The sequence below is a fragment of the Macaca fascicularis genome, chromosome 8 (assembly GCF_037993035.2).
Source record: "Macaca fascicularis isolate 582-1 chromosome 8, T2T-MFA8v1.1".
NCBI classification, from domain to species: Eukaryota; Metazoa; Chordata; class Mammalia; order Primates; family Cercopithecidae; genus Macaca; species Macaca fascicularis.
The window spans coordinates 25,305,578-25,324,954 of NC_088382.1; the positions used below are offsets into that span (position 1 = coordinate 25,305,578).

The 19,377-nt window shown below is 48.1% G+C and overlaps 1 protein-coding gene across 2 annotated transcripts; it reads left to right on the forward strand.

Moving 5' to 3' along the window:
* The first annotated feature begins 11,782 nt into the window (after positions 1 to 11,782).
* On the forward strand, positions 11,783 to 18,177 carry POLR3D (RNA polymerase III subunit D). Of its 2 annotated transcripts, none has more exons than XM_005562782.5 (9): positions 11,783 to 11,904; positions 12,131 to 12,300; positions 13,900 to 13,943; positions 14,529 to 14,680; positions 14,825 to 14,949; positions 15,154 to 15,322; positions 15,718 to 15,980; positions 17,071 to 17,223; positions 17,392 to 18,177. In XM_005562782.5, exons 2-9 carry the CDS (start codon positions 12,136 to 12,138, stop codon positions 17,512 to 17,514), a joined length of 1,194 nt encoding a protein of 397 aa, XP_005562839.1. In that variant the 5' UTR covers positions 11,783 to 11,904; positions 12,131 to 12,135; the 3' UTR covers positions 17,515 to 18,177. The 2 variants fall into 2 exon arrangements, with proteins under 2 accessions (XP_005562839.1, XP_005562840.1); XM_005562783.5 differs by having other exon boundaries at positions 11,783 to 11,867.
* The last annotated feature ends 1,200 nt before the right edge of the window (positions 18,178 to 19,377 follow it).

Below are 19,377 nucleotides of genomic sequence, written 5' to 3' on the forward strand. Positions count from 1 at the left end.
AGGTGACCTTGGACAAGCCACTCAACCTCTCTTCATCTGTCAAATGGGATCACACAGGTTTATTGTCATCATGGAATGAAATAATTAGGTAAATCGTCCAGCCCTGGGCCTGGCACATCAGAAGTGCCAGTCACCTGTCAAAACTGTTCTCATTCCCATGATATCAACAGCATCTGCCTGCAAGGAGGCCACAGTCTTCTAGGGGAGAGAAGATGGCCATTTAGAGGACACAATTAGAGAATGAGGAGCATACAACTAAATCGCAGGGCACAGATACTGATTCAGAGAAAGAACAGTGGGAGGCTCCAGGGCACATGCAGGGTGCAGGCCAGAGGAGGCTGTGGAAGCAGGAGTGCGGCTGGGGTGGGGAGGATTGGCACGGGGGCAGCAGACACCAGGCAGGCCCAGGGTGAGGTCTTGGTGAGCAGGAGAAGGTGTGAGCTGAGCCTAAGAGACACTCACCAAGGGGGAGTCGAGGCGGCAGGCCTCAGTGCAAAAGTCAGAGGAGGTAACAGCAGCAGAAAGTGAGTGTTCACAGAATGCAAAGACAAGCAGAAGCCAACCCTGCCTTAAACGGCTGTGAGAACCTCAGCGAGTCTGGCCAGGTCCTGAACCACAGAATGTGGGGTGGTGCATGGCACTGAGGCAGGACTAAGCACTCCCTTGGCCAAGCATGACTACGTCCTGCTCTAACATACCCACGCCGAGCTGGTGAGCTCAGAAGAGATGCAAAATGTAACCTCCTGGTGATGGCCAGCACGTGACATCTGGACTACACTTCTGTCCCAGGCCGGGTGCAGTAGCTCACGAGAATCCCAACACTTTAGGAGACTGAGGCGGGCAGATCACCTGAGATCAGGAGTTTGAGACCAGCCTAGCCAATATGGTGAAAACCCATCTCTACTAAAAATATAAAAATTAGCTGGGTGCGGTGGTGGGTGCCTGTAATCCCAGCTACTTGGGAGGCTGAGGCACAAGAATCACTTGAACCTGGCAGGTGGAGGTTGCAGTGAGCTGAGATTGCGCCACTGCACTCCAGCCTGAGTGACAGAGTCCTGTGGCCCAAGCATGATAGTAACCATCTCAGCACCCCTTTGTGGAGCTGCGTGCCGGCAACAGGTGAAGGCACAGCCCTTTAGGAACTTCTGCCACTTCTCGCCTCAGAGGACTTCTCTACAGATCACAAGAGGAAACACGTGGTAAGAGCAAAGCATAATGTGCCAAGTATAACTCACTCCTTGTGAAACCAAACAACCGCCAAGATGCACTTCTGCTGCATTTTTATTTTTAATAACTTTTTATTACACAAGTAGCACATGATCACTGTAGAGAGACAAGCACATTTCATTTTAAAATTTAAGAGGGAATTAAAATCTCTCATTTTCCCACCATTCAGAAATACACACTAAATACATATATAGAATTTTTTTTTTTTTTTTTTTTTTTTGAGACGGAGTCTCGCTCTGTCGCCCAGGCTGGAGTGCAGTGGCCGGATCTCAGCTCACTGCAAGCTCTGCCTCCCGGGTTTACGCCATTCTCCTGCCTCAGCCTCCCGAGTAGCTGGGACTACAGGCACCCACCACCTTGCCCGGCTAGTTTTTTGTATTTTTTAGTAGAGACAGGGTTTCACCGTGTCAGCCAGGATGGTCTCGATCTCCTGACCTCGTGATCCGCTCGTCTCAGCCTCCCAAAGAGCTGGGATTACAGGCTTGAGCCACCGCGCCCAGCCAGAATTTTTTTTAATTAATTTTTTTTCAAGACAGGGTATTGCTCCGTCACCCTGGTTGGAGTACAGTGGCACAAACTCAGCTCACTGCAACCTCTGCCTCCCTGGCTTAAGTAATCCTCCCACTTCAGCCCCCTGAGTAGCTGAGACTATAGGCGCACACCACCACACCTGGCTAATTTTTTAATTTTTTTATAGAGATGGGGTCTCACTGTGTTGCCCAGGCTGGTCCCAAACTCCTAAATGCAAGCAATCCACCCGCCTTGGCCTTCCAAAGTAGTTGGGATTACACAGATGTGAGCCACCACACCCAGCCAATACATGTATAGAATTTATTAACAAAAATAGAATGAAAGAATGCTGTTTTATAACCTTCTTTTTTCACTTACCAATATCTTTTCTGTTCATCACATACTCTTTTTTTTTTTTTTTTTTTTAATAGAGACAGGTTCTTACTATGTTGGTCAGGCTGGTCTCCAACTCCTGGCCTCAAGTGATCCTCCTGCCTTGGCCTCTCAAAGTGCTAGGATTACAGGTGTGAGCCACCATGCCCAGCTGATCAACTCCATTTTAAAAAGGTGGAAGGTGGGAAAGAGTACTGAGGCCGTAAGTAGTAAAACTAGTTAGTATTCATATTCAGGTCTGTCTGAGTACCAAGGCCAGATTCTTCGTGGTAGAAAGATGCATAGCAAATACAGAGTCTGATGTAATAGAGAATGAGACTATAAGTAAAACATTTACAGTCTTAATATTGCTTATGCACTTTATAGATTCAAAATGTTTATGTGTATTTCCCTATGGCTGAGCTCACTGTGGAGATCCAGTGAGCCAATGAATGCACATGTATCCAGGTAGTCCATGGAAACCGCTTTGGTCATTTACATGTGTTTACAATGACAAGAGTGGGTCATGAGTATTTATAAGAACTACATGGATTTCTCAGTGCCTATTTCATTTTCTTTTTGAAATTATGTTTAGACAACCTACAACCTTCACTGGTCATCTATTTTAAGGAAGAGCATTCACCTAATTCTAAAAGCATTTACTAAACTAAAGAATAAGTATTTTATGACTGGGTGTGGTGGCTCATACCTGTAATCTCAGCTTTTTAGGAGTCTGAAGTGGGCAGATCACTTGAACCCAGGAATTCGAGACCGGCCTGGGCAACATGGTGAAACCCCATCTTCACAAAAAGTACAAAAGTTAGCTGGGCATGGTGGCATGGGCCTATAGTCCTAACTACTCTGGAGGCTGAGGCAGCAGGATTGCTTGAGCCCAGGATTTGGAGGCTGCAGTGAGGCATGATCACAACATTGCACTCCAGTCTGGGTGACAAAGTGAGAACCTGTCTCAAAAAATATATATATGTATCTCAGATTTTGTAGAAAACTTAAATATTTAATAACTTTAAGACATGGGAACATGATGAATTATATTAAAGAACTCAGACAAACTATAGAAGAGACACTGAGAGAATGTTGGAGGGATAAAGGAAACTTCAAGAGAAAAAGATCAAGAAGAATGATGAAAGAGAATCGTAAGTAGAAGGACTCATATAGAACCACAGTACTGGAATAGTCAGTAAATTATACCCAAAGTGGAAGAACATGATGTAGGAAATATGGAACACCACTGTGCACTGCTTGGCAAGGTACCAGGACAAGGCCAGGCGCGGTGGCTCATACCTGTAATCTCAGGACTTAGGGAGGCTGAGGCAGCCGAATTTTCCGAGGTCAGGAGTTCGAGACCAGCCTGGCCAACATGGCAAAACCCTGTCTCTACTAAAAATACAAAAGATACCCAGGCATGGTGGTGCACGCCTGTAGTCACAGCTACTCAGGAGACTGCAGCAGGAGAATCACTTGAGCCCGGGAGGTGGAGGTTGCAGTGAGCCAAGATCCTGCCACTGCACTCCAGCCTGAGTGACAGAGCCAGACTGCCAAAACAAACAAACAAAAAAAACAAAAAACAAACAAACAAACAACAAAAAAAAAAAAACCAGGACAAGAGTGTGGCATACTGAATACAAGCGATCACCATGATGAAGCGCCTTCCCTCCATGCACCCAAAACTTGCCACATTTACTCTATTAAGAGTCACTTACAGAATAATCTATACAGAAGACATGATAATACAACTCACAGATGGCTTTGACATCAATGGTGCCAAAATTCAATTGCTTTCTGGAAACAATCTACTCTTATTCTTTCTAATGCACATCCAAATTTTCTAGTTGATCTCATCACAAATTGGAATTCAATCATCCATTTTAAAAAATTCACTGGGTGCTTACCTATGTATAAGGCACTATTTCAGGCAATGAGGATCCTGCAGTTGTGGGCAGGGAAAGGAGAACCAAAAAATAAATCCCTGCTCTCATAGGGCTTACATTCTGGTGGGGGAAGACAGATAATTAAATAGGTAAGTAAATAAATAAATAAATAAATAAACAAACTTTGTAGTCTGTTGAGTGGTGATAAATGCTCTAGAGAAAAATAAGTCGGTACATAGAGATAGGAAACGTCATGGAGAAGTTGGGAGTTATGATTTTAAATAGGGCCATCAGAGGAGGACTCTTTGAAAAGGTGACTTTGGGAAAAACAACAACAACAACAAAAACCACCTGATTAAAGGATGGACGGGAGCCATGTAGAATTTTGTGGAGGAAGGGCATTGCAGGTAACAGGTGCAGGGGCCCTGAAGCAGGATGTTGCCTGATACAGTCCAGAAACAGCAGGGGGAGCCAGTGTGCAAGGAGTTGAGACTGGAGAAATGGTAGGTGCCGGGAGAGATCATGCAGGCCGTGCCGCAGGCCATTCTAAGACCTTTGATTTTTACTCTGAAATGGGAAGCCATTGGGAAGTTTAGAGCAGAGATGTCCCAAAGTGAAACATGTCAGTTCCACTATGTGGAGACTAGACTTGGAGGATTCAGGTGGAAGGAGGCCAGTTAGGAGGCAATTATAATAATCAGCAATAAATGATGGTGGCTTGGACCAAGGTGGTGAGAAGTGGGAAGATCCCGGATGTACCTGGAAAAGTTGATATATAAGACGTAGTATTATATATACTGATATATAATAGCTGATATATAAGTCGTAGCTCATATGTAAGTCGCAAGGCTGGGCGCAGTGACTCACGCCTGTAATCCCAGCACTTTGGGAGGCCGAGGTGGGCAGATCGCTTGAGACCCAGGAGCTCAAGACCAGCCTGGGCAACATGGTGAAACTCCAACTCTACAAAAAATTTTTAAAATTAGCCAGGCATGGTGCTGTGCGCCTATAGTCCCAGCTACCTGAGAGGCTAAGGTGGGAGAATCACTTGAGCCTGGGAGGTTGAGGCTGCAGTGAGCTGAGATCACACCACTGCACTCCAGCCTGGGCGACAGAATAAGAAAGATCTTGTGTCATTAAAAAAAAAAAAAATCTGCAAGATTTTTAATTTGAACAACTAGCAGGATGCAGCTACCATTTACTGAGATGGGGACCACTTTGAAGAAGTAGCTTGAGGAGAAAGATCAAAAAAGTGTGGATGTGGCCAGGTGCAGTGGCTCACACCAGTAATCCCAGCACTTTGGGAGGTCGAGGCAGGTGGATCACTTGAGGTCAGGAGTTCGAGACCAGCCTGGCCAACATGGTGAAACCCCGTCTCTACTAAAAACACAAAAATTAGCTGGGTGTGGTGGCACGTGCCTGTAATCCCAGCTACTTAGGAGGCTGAGGCAGGAGAATTGCTTGAATCAGGGAGGCGGAGGTTGCAGTAAGTGGAAATCATGTCACTGCACTCCAGCCTGGGCGACAGGGCAAGACCCTGTTTCAAAAAAAAAAAAAAAGTTTGGATGTGGACATAGGTTTTGAGATGCCCAAGCAGACATCCAACTGGAGGTATGGAATAGGCAGAGACACATCAGGGGTTCAGGGAGCACTGGACTAGAGATGAGCCCTTAGGAGTGATCAGCATACAGTACACTTGAAGCTGAGAAACTGGACCATTGTCATGGGAGTTAGTATAGAGAAAATAGGAAAGAATTCCAAGGACAGAATTCTTTTTTTTTTTTTTTTTTTAGATGGAGTCTCGCTCTTGTTGCCCAGGCTGGAGTGCAACGGCACAATCTCGGCTCACTGCAACCTCCGCCTCCTGGGTTCAAGTGGTTCCCCTGCCTCAGCCTCCAAAGTAGCTGGGACTATAAGAGCGCACCACCACGCACAGCTAATTTTTTGTATTTTAGTAGAGACGGGGTTTCACTATGTTAGCCAGGATAGTCTCGATCTCCTGACCTCGTGATCAGCCCACTTCGGCCTCCCAAAGTGCTGGAATTACAGGTCTGATCCACCACACCCGGCCCCAAGGACAGAATTCTAGAGCTCTCCAACATGTAAGCGTCAAGGCGATAAGGAGGAACCAGCAAATGAATGGCCTGCAAAATGATGCAAATAAACAAGGACAAATTACACAGAGAACATGTAATAGCTTGAACTTGGATAGCGTTCTCATATCTCACATTCCTTTTACTCTACCAATACATATTCAAAACAGTTTCTTATTCATTTTTAATGTCCATGAAGAATTCACAGGAGGCCAGGCGCCATGGCTCACGCCTGTAGTTCCAACACTTTGGAATGCCAAAGGGGGTAGATCGCTTGAACCCATGAGTTTGAAACCAGCTTACGCAACATAGTGAGATTCTGTCTCTACAAAATAATTAAAAATAGTTGGGTATGGTGGTGCACACCTGTAGTCCCAGCTACACAGGAGGCTGAGGCAGGAGGATCCCTTGAGCCCAGGAGTTGCAGGCTACAGTGAGCTATGACTGTAGCTGTGAGTAGCCACTGTACTCCAGCGTGGGCGACAGGGCAAGACCATGTTTCAGGGAAAAAAAAAAAAAAAAAAAGGCCGGACGCAGTGGCTCATGCCAGTAATCCCAGCACTTTGGGAGGCTGAGGCAGGTGGATCACCTGTGGTCAGGAGTTTGAGACCAGCCTGGTCAACATTGTGAAACCCCACCTCTATTAAAAACACAAAAAGTAGCCGGACATAGTGGCGCGCCCCTGTAATCCCAGCTACTTGGGAGGCTGAGGCAGGAGAATTGCTTGAACCTGGGAGGCAGAGGTTGCAAGTGAGTCGAGATCATGCCATTGCACTAGAGCCTGGGCAACAGAGCAAGACTCCGTCTCAAAAAAAAAAAATTCACAAGAACAGATTTTTGACAGAATCTGTTATACCTTTTAAACCTGCATTTAGACCTAGAAGACTGTATTTGTTCTTAAGAGTTTGTTAAATTACAATGAGATTATTGTCTTTATTATGATATTTGTGAAAATAAAACGTTATTAACAACAAACTAAGCTCAGCTGGGCACAGTGGCTCACGTCTGTAATCCCAACACTTTGGGAGGTAGAGGTGGGCAGATGGATTGAGCCCAGGAGTTCAAGACTAGCCTGGGCAACATGGCAAAACCCCGACTCTACCAAAAATACAAAAACTAGCCAGTCTCATAACCTGGCCTCAAAATAAATAAATAGATAAAAATGTTAAAAGACCCCTGTGTAAAATATCCCAATTAAAAAAAATCTAAATGCGGCCAGGCTCGGTGGCTCAAGCCTGTAATCGCAGCACTTTGGGAGGCCGAGGCGGGCGGATCACGAGGTCAGAAGATCAAGACCATCCTGGCTAACATGGTGAAACCCTGTCTCTACTAAAAATACAAAAAATTAACCGGGCGTGGTGGTGCGCGCCTGTAGTCCCAGCTACTCGGAGGCTGAGGTGGGAGAATGGCGTAAACCCGGGAGGAGGAGCTTGCAGTGAGCCGAGATCGTGCCACTGCACTCCAGCCTGGGTAACACAGCGAGACTCCATCTCAAAAAAAAAAAAAAAAAAAAAAAAAAAAAAATCTAAATGCATAGAAAAATGACTTCAAGTATATAAAACATTTGATGGGATAATAATGGATAGCTTTTTCTTCTCAGTGCTTTTTAAATTTTTCCAAATTTTCTAAAATGAATGAGTGTACTTTTAAAAATACAAAATAAACCAGGAAAGCTACTACTTGGTGAACTTCAAAGCCCAACAGAATGAAATCAAAGCTATTTCACCCAGTGCTCTAATTAGAAACTAAGGGCTGTTGCGTGTAGCTCTGTAGGGAACAGGAAAAGGGTATAGGTTTGGTTTGATTATTGTAAAATCAACATGCAGAAAGAAGTTGAAAAAGGTCTGTTTAGAAAGCAACATAACAAAATATTAGTAAATTGGCAAACAAAGTTTTAAATTTTAAGAGCCAATACTCAAAAGGATGTGGACAAAAAATTATATATTCTCTTTTTTGTTTGTTTTTTTGAGACAAGGTCTCCTCTGTCTCCCAGGCTGGAGTGCAGTAGCACAATCAGAGCTCACTGCAGCCTCCACCTCCTGGGATCAATCGATCCTCTCACCTCAGCCTCCCAAGTAGCTGGCACTACAGGTGGGTGCCACTACACCCTAAAATTATATATTCTTATGTACTACCTGTGTGTGCGTGTGTGTGTGTGTGTGTGTGTACGGAGTCAATAAATTTCAAAGTCAATAAAAGTTCTTTTTTTTTTTTGAAACGGAGTCTTCCTCTGTCTCCCAGGCTGGAGTGCAGTGGCGCGATCTCGGCTCACTGCAACATCCGCCTCCCGGATTCAACCTATTCTCCTGCCTCAGCCTCCCAAGTAGCTGGGATTACAGGCGCATGCCACCACGCCCAGCTAATTTTTGTATTTTTAGTAGAGATGGGTTTTCACCATGTTGGTCAGGCTAGTCTCGAACTCCTGACCTTGTGATCCGCCCACCTTGGCCTCCCAAAGTGCTGGGATTATAGGTGTGAGCCACTGCGCCCAGCCTGTTTGTTTGTTTGTTTTCAGATGGAGTTTTGCTCTTGTCGCCCAGGCTGGAGTGCAATGGCGCAATCTTGGCGCACTGCAATCTCCTTCTCCTGGGTTCAAGCGATTCTCCGGCCTCAACCTCCCAAGTAGCTGGGATTACTGATGCCCGCCACCACGCCTGGCTAATTTTTGTACTTTTAGTAGAGACAGGGTTTCACCATGTTGGCCAGGCTGGTCTCGAACTCCTGACCTCAGGTGATCCACCCGCCTCAGCCTCCCAAAGTGCTGGCATTACAGGCATGAGCCACCACACCTAGCCAATAAAAGTTCTTTAAATTCCAACAGTAGAGCAAACTTGGTATTCAGATTCCTTCCAGGCTTTGACAATGAGTGCACATGAGGGCCACTGCTGTGAGCCCAGGATGGGTGTGACTAGGCACCGGTTGACCCATTGTGGCTGTTCCAAGGCTGCCCACATAGCCTCACCCAGGACTCCATCAAAAGCCCACAATGTGTGTATATGTGTATACATTTGATTATTGTATATACACACATTCTTAGTGTTGATGTATTTCAGCACAATCTTTTTTATTTTTTTTTGTGGAGTTTGTTTGTTTTTGGTGTTTTGAGACAGACTGTCCCCCTGTCGCCCAGGTTGGAGTGCAACGGCGTGATCTCAGCTCACTGCAACCTCCGCCTCCCCGGTTCAAGCGATTCTCGTGCCTCAGCCTCCCAAGTAGCTGGAATTATGGGCATGCACCATCACACCCAGCTAATTTTTGTATTTTTAGTAGAGACGGGGTTTCGCCATGTTGGCCAGCTGGTCTGGAACTCCTGACCTCAAGTGATCTGCCCACCTTGGCCTTCCAAAGTGCTGGGATTACTGGTGTGAGCCACCAGGCCCGGCCGCACAATCCTTTTTGAAAGCAATTTAGCAATATGAATGAAGAACCATAAAATGTGCACGTACAAAATGGTACAGCCACTGTGGAAAACAGCTTGGCAGTTTCTTGTAAAACTAAGATACAACTACCACATGACCCAATGATTGCACTCATGGGCAATTATCCCAGAGAAATAAAAACTTATGTTCACACAAAATCTTGTACATGTATTTTCACAGCAGCTTTATCCATAATAACCCCACACGGAAAACCACCCAGATGTCTTTCAGAGGGTGAATGGTTAAACAAACCATGAATACTTTGCAATAAAAGGGAACGAACTATTGATACACGCAACAACTTGGATGATCTCCGGGGAACAATGCCGAGTGAAAAAAGCAATCCCAAGAAGTCACATACTGTACGATTCCATTTATATAACACTTTTGAAATACCAAAATGGCAGAAATGGAAAACAGATTAGTGGTGGGAGGAGGTGGGGGGAGGGAAGTGTGGCTATAAAAGGGCAGCTAGAGGAATCCTTGTGATGGTAACTTCTTGTATCTTGACTGCACCAATGTCAATATTCTGATGGCAAGATGTTACTACTGGGGGAAAATGAATAAACAATACTTGGGATCTCTCTACATGGTTTCTTATAACTCTACATGAATCTACCATGTTCTCAAAATAAAAAGTTTAATTTAAAAAATGTTTTTAGAGATAGGGTCTTGCTGTGTCACCCAGGCTGGAGTGTGGGGGCTGGATCGTAGCTCACTGCAATCTCGAACTGCTGAGCCTTTCAAGCGATCCTCCCACCTCCGCCTCCCAAAGCACTGGGATTACAAGCGTAAGCCACCAAGCCCATCCCAAATATTTACTTTAAAAAAAAAAAAAAAAAAAAAAAAAACAAAAAACAAAAAAAAAACCCACCTTCTTTTGGCCAGTTATCCCAGGACGGGAAATCTATCCCAGGAATATAATCCGAAAGAAAACAAAAACCAAAACAAAATTGAAAAAAAGCACGTCGAATGTACCAGATATTCACTACAGCATTATTTAAAACAGGGAAAAAAGAAACAATCAGGGAAATACTTAAATCATGATACAGCCACTGGAGAACTATGCAGTCTTTGATGCCGTAACAGAGAAATGTTATTTGAAAAAGCAGGATACAGGCCAGGCGCAGTGGCTGACGCCTGTAACCCCAGCACATTGGGAGGCCGAGGCGGGTGGCATCACTCGAGCTCAGGAGTTCAAGACCAGTGTGAGCAACACAGTGAAATCCCGTCTCTACCAAAAATACAAAAAAAAAAAAAAAAGAAAAAAGAAAAAGAAAAAGAAAAAAGAAAAAAAAAATTAGCCGGGCGTGGTGGCATGTATTTAGAGTCCCAGCTACTTGGGAGGCTGAGGTGGGAGCATGGCTTGAGGCTGGGAGGCAGAGGTTGCAGTATGCAGAAACCTCGCCTCAAAAAAAGAAAAGAAAAAGGATACGAAATTGTGATACAACTCTGTGAAGACTACTAGACACATTACAAAATTTTTAATAGTAGTACTCTACGTGGCATTCTGGTAGAAACGATTTCCTTTCCTCAAACTCCCCGTAATAATGTTTTTATACGGTCTGGGGGGATGGGAGATAACATTAAACGACACTTTTTATATCACAAACGCTGGAGTCAATAAAAGTTCTTTAAATTCCTCCAGCAGTAGAGCAAACTTGGTATTCCGATTCTGTCCAGGCTTTGACCAAGAGCGCACCCGAGGGCCACCGCCTTCGTGATCCCAAGCGGGTGTGACTGGGCACCAGTTGGTCCACTGCGGCTGTTCCAACGCTGCCCTCACAGCCTCACCCCAGGACTCCACCAGGAGCACAGGGAAGGGGTCCCCGAGAGTGGGCGAGGTCGCTGCCCGGAGGTAGTGACCACTCCAAGGTCACCATGGAGAACCCGCAGACAGGGCTCGGCACGGCCCAAGACTCCCCGACTCTAAGTCCAGGTCTCGCTCTCTGTGCCGCGCCCCTCGTCCCATCCCGAGCAGCTACCCCCAAGCTCCCAGGGGCTCCGCCGAGGCGAAGCCTCACATTGCGGCTTGGCGGCCGACAAGACCCGCGACCCTGATCTCGGCACCTCCACGCCACCGCCCGGGGGCCAAGACCCCCGAGCACCGCCACATAGCGTAGCCCAGACCGGTTCCCTCATCCTTTTTCGCCCTCTCAACCCAGCTTTTCCCGACTCCGGGAAGAACCGGGAAGAGAAGGCGGAGGGGAGCGAAGCGCCGCCTGATAAATACTGTGGCCCAGTCCCGCCCCCGAAACGTCACATCCGGCCCGTGCCAAGATGGCAGCGCCCAGGCGGTGCCACGCAGACTTCCGCCCGGTGCGGAGACCTAAAGCTGGCAGCGGGTCGCGTCGCAGGTGAAGTGGTGACGCGCGGTGTGGAGCCGCGGCCCGGGTGCGTCCCTGCCTGGTTCCTGGGCGGGGTTCCTGGAGAGAGGGCGTGTCGCGAGCCAAAGGCTCTCACCTGGGTGGTCCCGGGAATCTCGCCACGTGGGAGGGGAGGAGCTGAGAGGCCACTGGAGGGACGCACCGACTGGGGGACCGGAAAGCAAGGGGGTTGGGTTCCGCCAGGGTCCGCGTGTCAGTCCACTCTGGTAATCTCGTCCCCCCTTCTCTCCCAGGCAACATGTCGGAAGGAAACGCCGCCGGCGAGCCCAGCACTCCGGGAGGGCCCCGACCCCTCCTGACTGGGGCCCGGGGGCTCATCGGGCGGCGGCCGGCGCCTCCCCTCACCCCCGGCCGCCTTCCCTCCATCCGTTCCAGGGACCTCACCCTCGGGGGAGTCAAGAAGGTATCCAACGGCGCGTTTCTAAAGAAACTCAACTACCTTGAATTCCAAGCCCCGGCATTCAACTGATGTTTGTGTAGGGCCTACTATGTGTCAGGAGTGTCGTTGGGCCTCAAGCCTACCCCTCTTTAAATTCTAGGGAGCCTGTCCTATCTTCAAATCTAGGTACTGAGTACAAAATGTTGAAATGAGTCCCAGAGGTGGTTGAAAGACAGAGAATCCTAATAAGTTAAAGTCGTTCAAAAGTAATTTGAACAGTGTTTATTTACTCTTATTGTGTGTTTGGACATTTTTAAGAAACCCATGAAAGCCAGGCAGGCATAAACTTCACAGTCTTAGAGCGTTCAGAATTCACCATCTCAGTGTGCAAACTTGTTATCTAGAGTATCATGAATCCTAGGCATGGCATTCGAGGCTCTGTGGGCTGTCCCATGTGTATATGACTGTGGATGTCAAGAGTAGCCCAGAAAGGGGTGGTGTCAGGATGACAGAAGAATAAAGCAGGTTTTTGGGTTTTTTTTTTGAGACGAAGTCTCGCCCTAGTCCCCCAAACTGGAGTGTAATGGCATGATCTTGGCTCACTGCAACCTCTGCCTCCCGGGTTTGAGTGATTCTCCTGCCTCAGCCTCCTGAGTAGCTGGGATTACAGGTGCCCGCCACCATGTCCAGCTGATTTTTGTATTTTTAGTAGACACAAGGTTTCACCATGTTGGCCAGGCTGTTCTTGAACCCCTGACCTTGTGATCCACCCACCTCGGCCTCCCAAAGTGCTGGGATTACAGGCGTGAGCCACCGCTCCCGGCCAAATAAAGCAGTTTTTTTTGTTTGTTTGTTTTGTTTTTAACAGAGTCTCTTTCTGTCGCCCAGGCTGTAGCACAGAGGCACCATCTCAGCTCACTGCAACCTCCACCTCCTGGGGTTCAAGCGATTCTCCTCCCTCAGCCTCCCGAGTAGCTGGGATTACAGAGGCCTGCCACCGCACCTGGCTAATTTTTGTAGTTTTTAGTAGAGACGGGGTTTCACCATCTTGGCCAGGCTGATCTTGAACTCCTGACCTCATGATCCACCTGCCTTGGCCTCCCAAAGTGCTGCGATTACAGGCGTGAGCCACCACGCCTGGACATAAAGCAGTCTTTAGAAACCTAACTTTGCCTTGGAAAATATGGAAAAACACTGCCAACAGTGATTGAGAGTATTGGCAGATCTGTGGCCTTCCCTACTTAGGCCTTGCTGCTAGAGATGTTCCCCCATGATACTGACTGGTCTCTATAGCAGTTTGAAGATAAGAGGTGAGACCAGAGAAATTCCTTTGCTTTTAGAAGTCCCAGAGGACCTTCTTTCAGGATCTTCTTTCCTAAGGCTGCTGGTTAAAAATGGTTTTTGGTGCCCCTTTCTTCTATGCATAACTCCACTGCCACCACACCATGACGTTCCTCCTTTTCAGGCACACGTGTATCTAGAAAACTGACAGCACTGTGGAATGTGCCAAAGAGAGTCATGGTGGCCGTGGTCTGTAGAAGATGCCCGTTGGGAGTTTTTATTTTCCTCTGTACTTTGGGATCAGGACCTAACACATCAGTGACTCCTGTATTTTGCTTTCAGAAAACCTTCACCCCAAATATCATCAGTCGGAAGATCAAGGAAGAGTAAGTAGCTAGTCCTTCTGAATACTTGCCCCTTATTTACTTGCTCTGAATTTGGGGCTTTGGGGAGAAATAAGTAGGTTTGTGGCTCCAAAATTTAAATTTATATCTTTAGTTCTTTTCACTAGTGATTTTCAACCCTGGCTCCTAGGTGATTCTAATGTTTAAGCTTTAAAAAAAAAAAATACTGGTGTCTAGGGTTCCATCTCTAGAAATTGTGATTTAACTTGTTGGCAGTAGAATGGAGTGATTCTCTTTGATGGCCCGAGTTGAGAGCCAATAGTTTAAACAAAGATGTATCACGCTTTCCCTGAAGTTCCTTTGCATTTCTGCCTTCCTGCTTTCAGTCCCAATGCAAACAAAAATCTACATTTTTGGACAAGAACGTAAAGTAAAGCAAACTGAAAAAATCCTGCCTCATCAAGGAAGTGAGAAAAGTGCTAGAATTAGGATTGGATTCTGCTTCTCATGGTGTAATTATTGGCTCAAACTCTCCGCTGTCTTGGAGTGAAGTGGTATGGGAGAGTAAGGCCAGTTTTTGGAGACACAGTGAGTGAGTGGTTTCCCTTAATCCATTCTTTTTTCCAGGCCCAAGGAAGAAGTAACTGTCAAGAAGGAGAAGCGTGAAAGGGACAGAGACCGACAGCGAGAGGGGCATGGACGAGGACGAGGCCGCCCAGAAGTGATCCAGTCTCACTCCATCTTTGAGCAGGGCCCAGCCGAAATGATGAAGAAAAAAGGTACAAGGAAGGAATCAGTGAATTTCAGTTCAGACTGCCCAAGAGAAGGGCGAGAGCAGTGGAATTTCCCCGCTCCCAGTTCAGTTTTCCTTGCTGTTGGCATCTTCCTTATTGATCCCTAGTGACCTGGGTGATTTCCCACAGGGAACTGGGATAAGACAGTGGATGTATCAGACATGGGACCTTCTCATATCATCAACATCAAAAAAGAGAAGAGAGAGACAGACGAAGAAACTAAACAGATCTTGCGCATGCTGGAGAAGGACGATGTGGGTACCAGGAGGCTGTGGGGAAGGGGCTTCCTTGTGGCTGTAGAACAGGGCTTCTGGGGAGCCAGGTGAGGGGCAGAAGAGCTCACTGATGTCCTGGAATCCTGGGGAGCAGCAGGAATCTTTGGTTAGAAAGGGACTAAAGCAGACTTTGATCCAGGTGCATGTGCTAGCAGGCTGGATGACCCAGACTCTTTTTGGCAGTTCCTCGATGACCCCGGGCTGAGGAACGACACTCGAAATATGCCTGTGCAGCTGCCGCTGGCTCACTCGGGGTGGCTTTTTAAGGAAGAAAATGACGAACCAGATGTTAAACCTTGGCTGACTGGCCCCAAGGAAGAAGACATGGAGGTGGACGTACCTGCTGTGAAAGGTACTCTTGTCAGTTAACTTCTCATCTCCAATTCCATGGCTGCTCCCCAGGAATCCTGTGCATCAGGCATCCTTTGCATGTGTCCCTGACTGCTGCTCATGAGCAGGTCCTCCCATCCCGGCTGTAAGATACATGAGCTGAACAAAGATGCCCGATTCTCCCTCGCAGAGGGTTCCTGTGTTGGCATGGAGCGGTGGGCCCAGCCTCAGATGTCGCTTTTTAGATAAGTCAGGCGAGATTTAAACATGTTGTCTCTTGCCCCTCTCTATAACCAGTGCCCCCTTCCCACTCCCTGGCTGAGTGACAGTGGAGCAGACGGGGGCAAAGGGCTGGTAACAGTGAGCTAGTATGGAGGGTGGTCATGTGATAGCATTCCATTTCTATCACCCGGGCAGTGAAAGAGGAGCCACGAGATGAGGAAGAGGCCAAGATGAAGGCTCCCCCCAAAGCAGCCAGGAAGACCCCAGGCCTCCCAAAGGATGTATCCGTGGCAGAGCTGCTCAGGGAGCTGAGCCTCACCAAGGAGGAGGAACTGCTGTTTCTGCAGCTGCCAGACACCCTCCCTGGCCAGCCGCCCACCCAGGACATCAAGCCCATCAAGACAGAGGTGCAGGGTGAGGATGGACAGATGATGCTCATCAAGCAGGAGAAAGACCGGGTATGCTCAGGCAGAGGCCTGTGGGATAGAGTCGGGGACTAAGAGGGGAAGTGGTGACCTGTAGTGGGAAGCAAAGCCGTGCCACCCTGGCTGAAATGGGACAATAATGGGTGGTTTTTCTTGATGCCTGCAAGAGCCATGGGTCTTTGTACCTCCAACCCCAATTGTGTGTGTGTGTTGCAGGGATGTGTGTTCACTTCTTATAAGGAAATATTTCAAAGACATACAAATGAGAGAACAGGCCGGGCGCGGTGGCTCAAGCCTGTAATCCCAGCACTTTGGGAGGCTGGGACGGGCGGATCACGAGGTCAGGAGATTGAGACCATCCTGGCTAACACGGTGAAACCCCGTCTCTACTAAAAAAAAACAAAAAACTAGCCGGGTGAGGTGGTGGGTGCCTGTAGTCCCAGCTACTCGGGAGGCTGAGGCAGGAGAATGGCGGGAACCCGGGAGGCGGAGCTTGCAGTGAGCTGAGATCCGGCCACAGTACTCCAGCCTGGGTGACAGAGCGAGACTCCGTCTCAAAAAAAAAAAAAAAAAAAAAAACAAATGAGAGAACATATGGCCAGGTGCGGTGGCTCATGCCTCTAATCCTAGCACTTTGGAAGGGCAAGACGGGAGGATCACTTGAGCCCAGGAGATCGGGACTGGCCTGGGCAACATGGTGGCACCATGGCTAATACAAAAACTAGCCAGGCATGGTGGCGTGTGCCTGTAGTCCCTGCTACTTGGGAGGCTAAGGTGGGGGGATGGCTTGAGCCCAGGAAGCAGAGGTTGCAGTGAGCCAAGATCGCGCCACCACACCCCAATCTGGGTGACACAGTCAGACCTTGTCTCAAAAAAAAATGAGAACATAAACTGCCATGTACCAGAACTCAGCTTCAGCAGTTACTGATATTTTGTCCGTTTATGTATTTGTTTGCTATGGGTTTTGTATTTTAACCATAGCCGACAGCCCTAGGAGAAGGCACTCTTTGGGGAGCTCATTCTGACCTTTGCTGTGCCTTACTCTTAGGGAGTAGAAGGGGGTTCATGAAAGATGGAGGAAAGAGCTCCTAGCCCAGTGTCCATCTTCTGGTTTTCTGCGCAGGAAGCCAAGCTGGCAGAGAATGCTTGTACCCTGGCTGACCTGACAGAGGGTCAGGTTGGCAAGCTACTCATCCGCAAGTCTGGAAGGGTGCAACTCCTCCTGGGCAAGGTGACTCTGGACGTGACCATGGGAACAGCCTGCTCCTTCTTGCAGGTAAGAGCCTCCTTAGGGCAAGGGAGGGACCCTTTAAGGAGTGGAGGAGGATTGAAGAGCCAGTGCTAAATAAGGGAGGGGGTTTCTGGGAGTATCATGTCCCCATTCACAGCTCTACACGCTGGGCACGTGGTGGTGGTTCTCATCACTGTCTCTGTCCATTGGCAGGAGCTGGTGTCCGTGGGCCTTGGAGACAGTAGGACAGGGGAGATGACAGTCCTGGGACACGTGAAGCACAAACTTGTATGTTCCCCCGATTTTGAATCCCTCTTGGATCACAAACACCGGTAAAATGAGCAGATGGAGGAGGACGGTGCCTGTGCCCACGGCTGCTGCCTGCTCCAGACATTTTGTTCTTGAATCTGTGAGACCCAGAAGGGGCCCACTGAGCCCACCCACTCCAGCCTTTGGCAGCCATTGTCCCAGGTCCCCCAGGGCTTCCTCCCATAGCAGCTGTAAATGGCACAGTGAACCTTCCTGCAGCATGGAGATGGCACATCCTTGCTGCTGGGGACTTGGCCCTGCTATTTATTTTTGTATTTATGTCTTAATCTCATCCACTGATGCATCCTCCCAAGGTAGGTGGGGAGGGTCTGTGGGTAGGGGCTGGCTTCTCTTGGTGCCTGCTGGGCCGCCGGGGCAGGAAGTGTGAGAACTGCAGCCTCTACTGGTGCTCCCTCCTTCCTCCCGGAGGCAGCAGAGGAGAGAGAGCAAGGATTGAGTCTGAAACTTAAGCTCTCGGTCCATGCTGGCCAGTTCCTGGTTCTGTGTCCTTGGACAAACTACCTAACCTTTCTGAGCCTCCTATTCCTCATCCGACACAAATGGGGATGATACCTACCTTCCAGGGTTTGGGTGAGGATTCATGGGCTGTTATAGATGAATACTGCACAAGGCCACGCACAAGGCCAGAACCAGCAGGCACTCAATAAATATTCATGTCCTTTTTCTCTACCTGAGTCTATTTTCAAACAAAATAGAGATTTCAGGTCTCCCAGAGGCAGTGACTAGAGCTCTCCCGTCCCCACTCTTGCCCCTTCCTGTTTTATATCCTGTCCTCACCCTGGGCCTGATGCCCTACATTTATGGTGTCAGGCTGTTCTACGCCTTTTTCTCCTGGCTCGTGTTAGCCAGGTGCCTCCTGTGTGAGTTACTGTAATCGCTGCAGGTAACAGAAAGGAAGAGTCAGAGACTTCCTCCCAGCACCCTGCAAAAGCCTTTGGGGGACATGTTGGGCCCAAGACATGTTCCCCGTACTCTTTCCTTTGCAGTTATTACTCATGTATGAGCTGGAGTCATATATTGCTAACAACAAAACTAAACCCTTGGTAAGAGAAGTTAGGGATATATTGAATAATGGCCTCTTTGACACTTGGCTGATGATGCCCACTTCAAAAACTTTGGGTTTCAGAGGCCGGCCTCTGTCTCCTGTCCTAGCACTGCCAGAGCCGCCTACTCAGGGTTACTTTTTTGGGTCTGTGATCCTGTCCCCTTTACCAGGTCATCGTACTGTGTTGTCCCTGGAGGAATAGCTTCTCCTCTTGTCTTGACAGTAGGGCTGGTATTTTCCCTGGTTCAGCTAGGGAGACATTTGCAGGTTAGAAAAAAGTCTCATGTGGCGGCCTGTGTGGCTGTTAGACACTGATGGCACAGCTTCCCTTTGCTGGTGTTGTGGCACATGGCCTCTGGGACAGTATGAACCACAGGGGCCCAGGAAGAACCGTTTCCCCTCCACCCCCATCCCTGATTCCTAGTGGCCCCTTAGATTTTGGGTACATCTTCCTTCAGGCTCACCTTCCTTTTCCAAGTTCCTCAAGCCTGTAACTCATTTGTCAAGGCTGGGCTTTTCCTATAAAGCCCTCAACCTGCCCAGCCAGCAGCTGTGAGGCTGACTGACTCTTTGGTGACCACATCGCCCTTTCCGGCACTGAAGCTCATGTCAGCTCCATTGGATAGTGTTGTTCTGGGCGCTTCACATTGTAGAGGACTGGAGCAGAAAGGGTTCCTTGGAAACCTGTGCCGGGAAGCCCTGTTTGGTTGAAGGCTAAGCTTTGGTTAGTTCTGGGCTCCAGCCTTTCTTCCTTTAAATAGCTGATGCACAGCCAGCAGGTCTCCATTCTCATCCTCTCTGTTCTGTTTCTTTGGTTCAGAAAT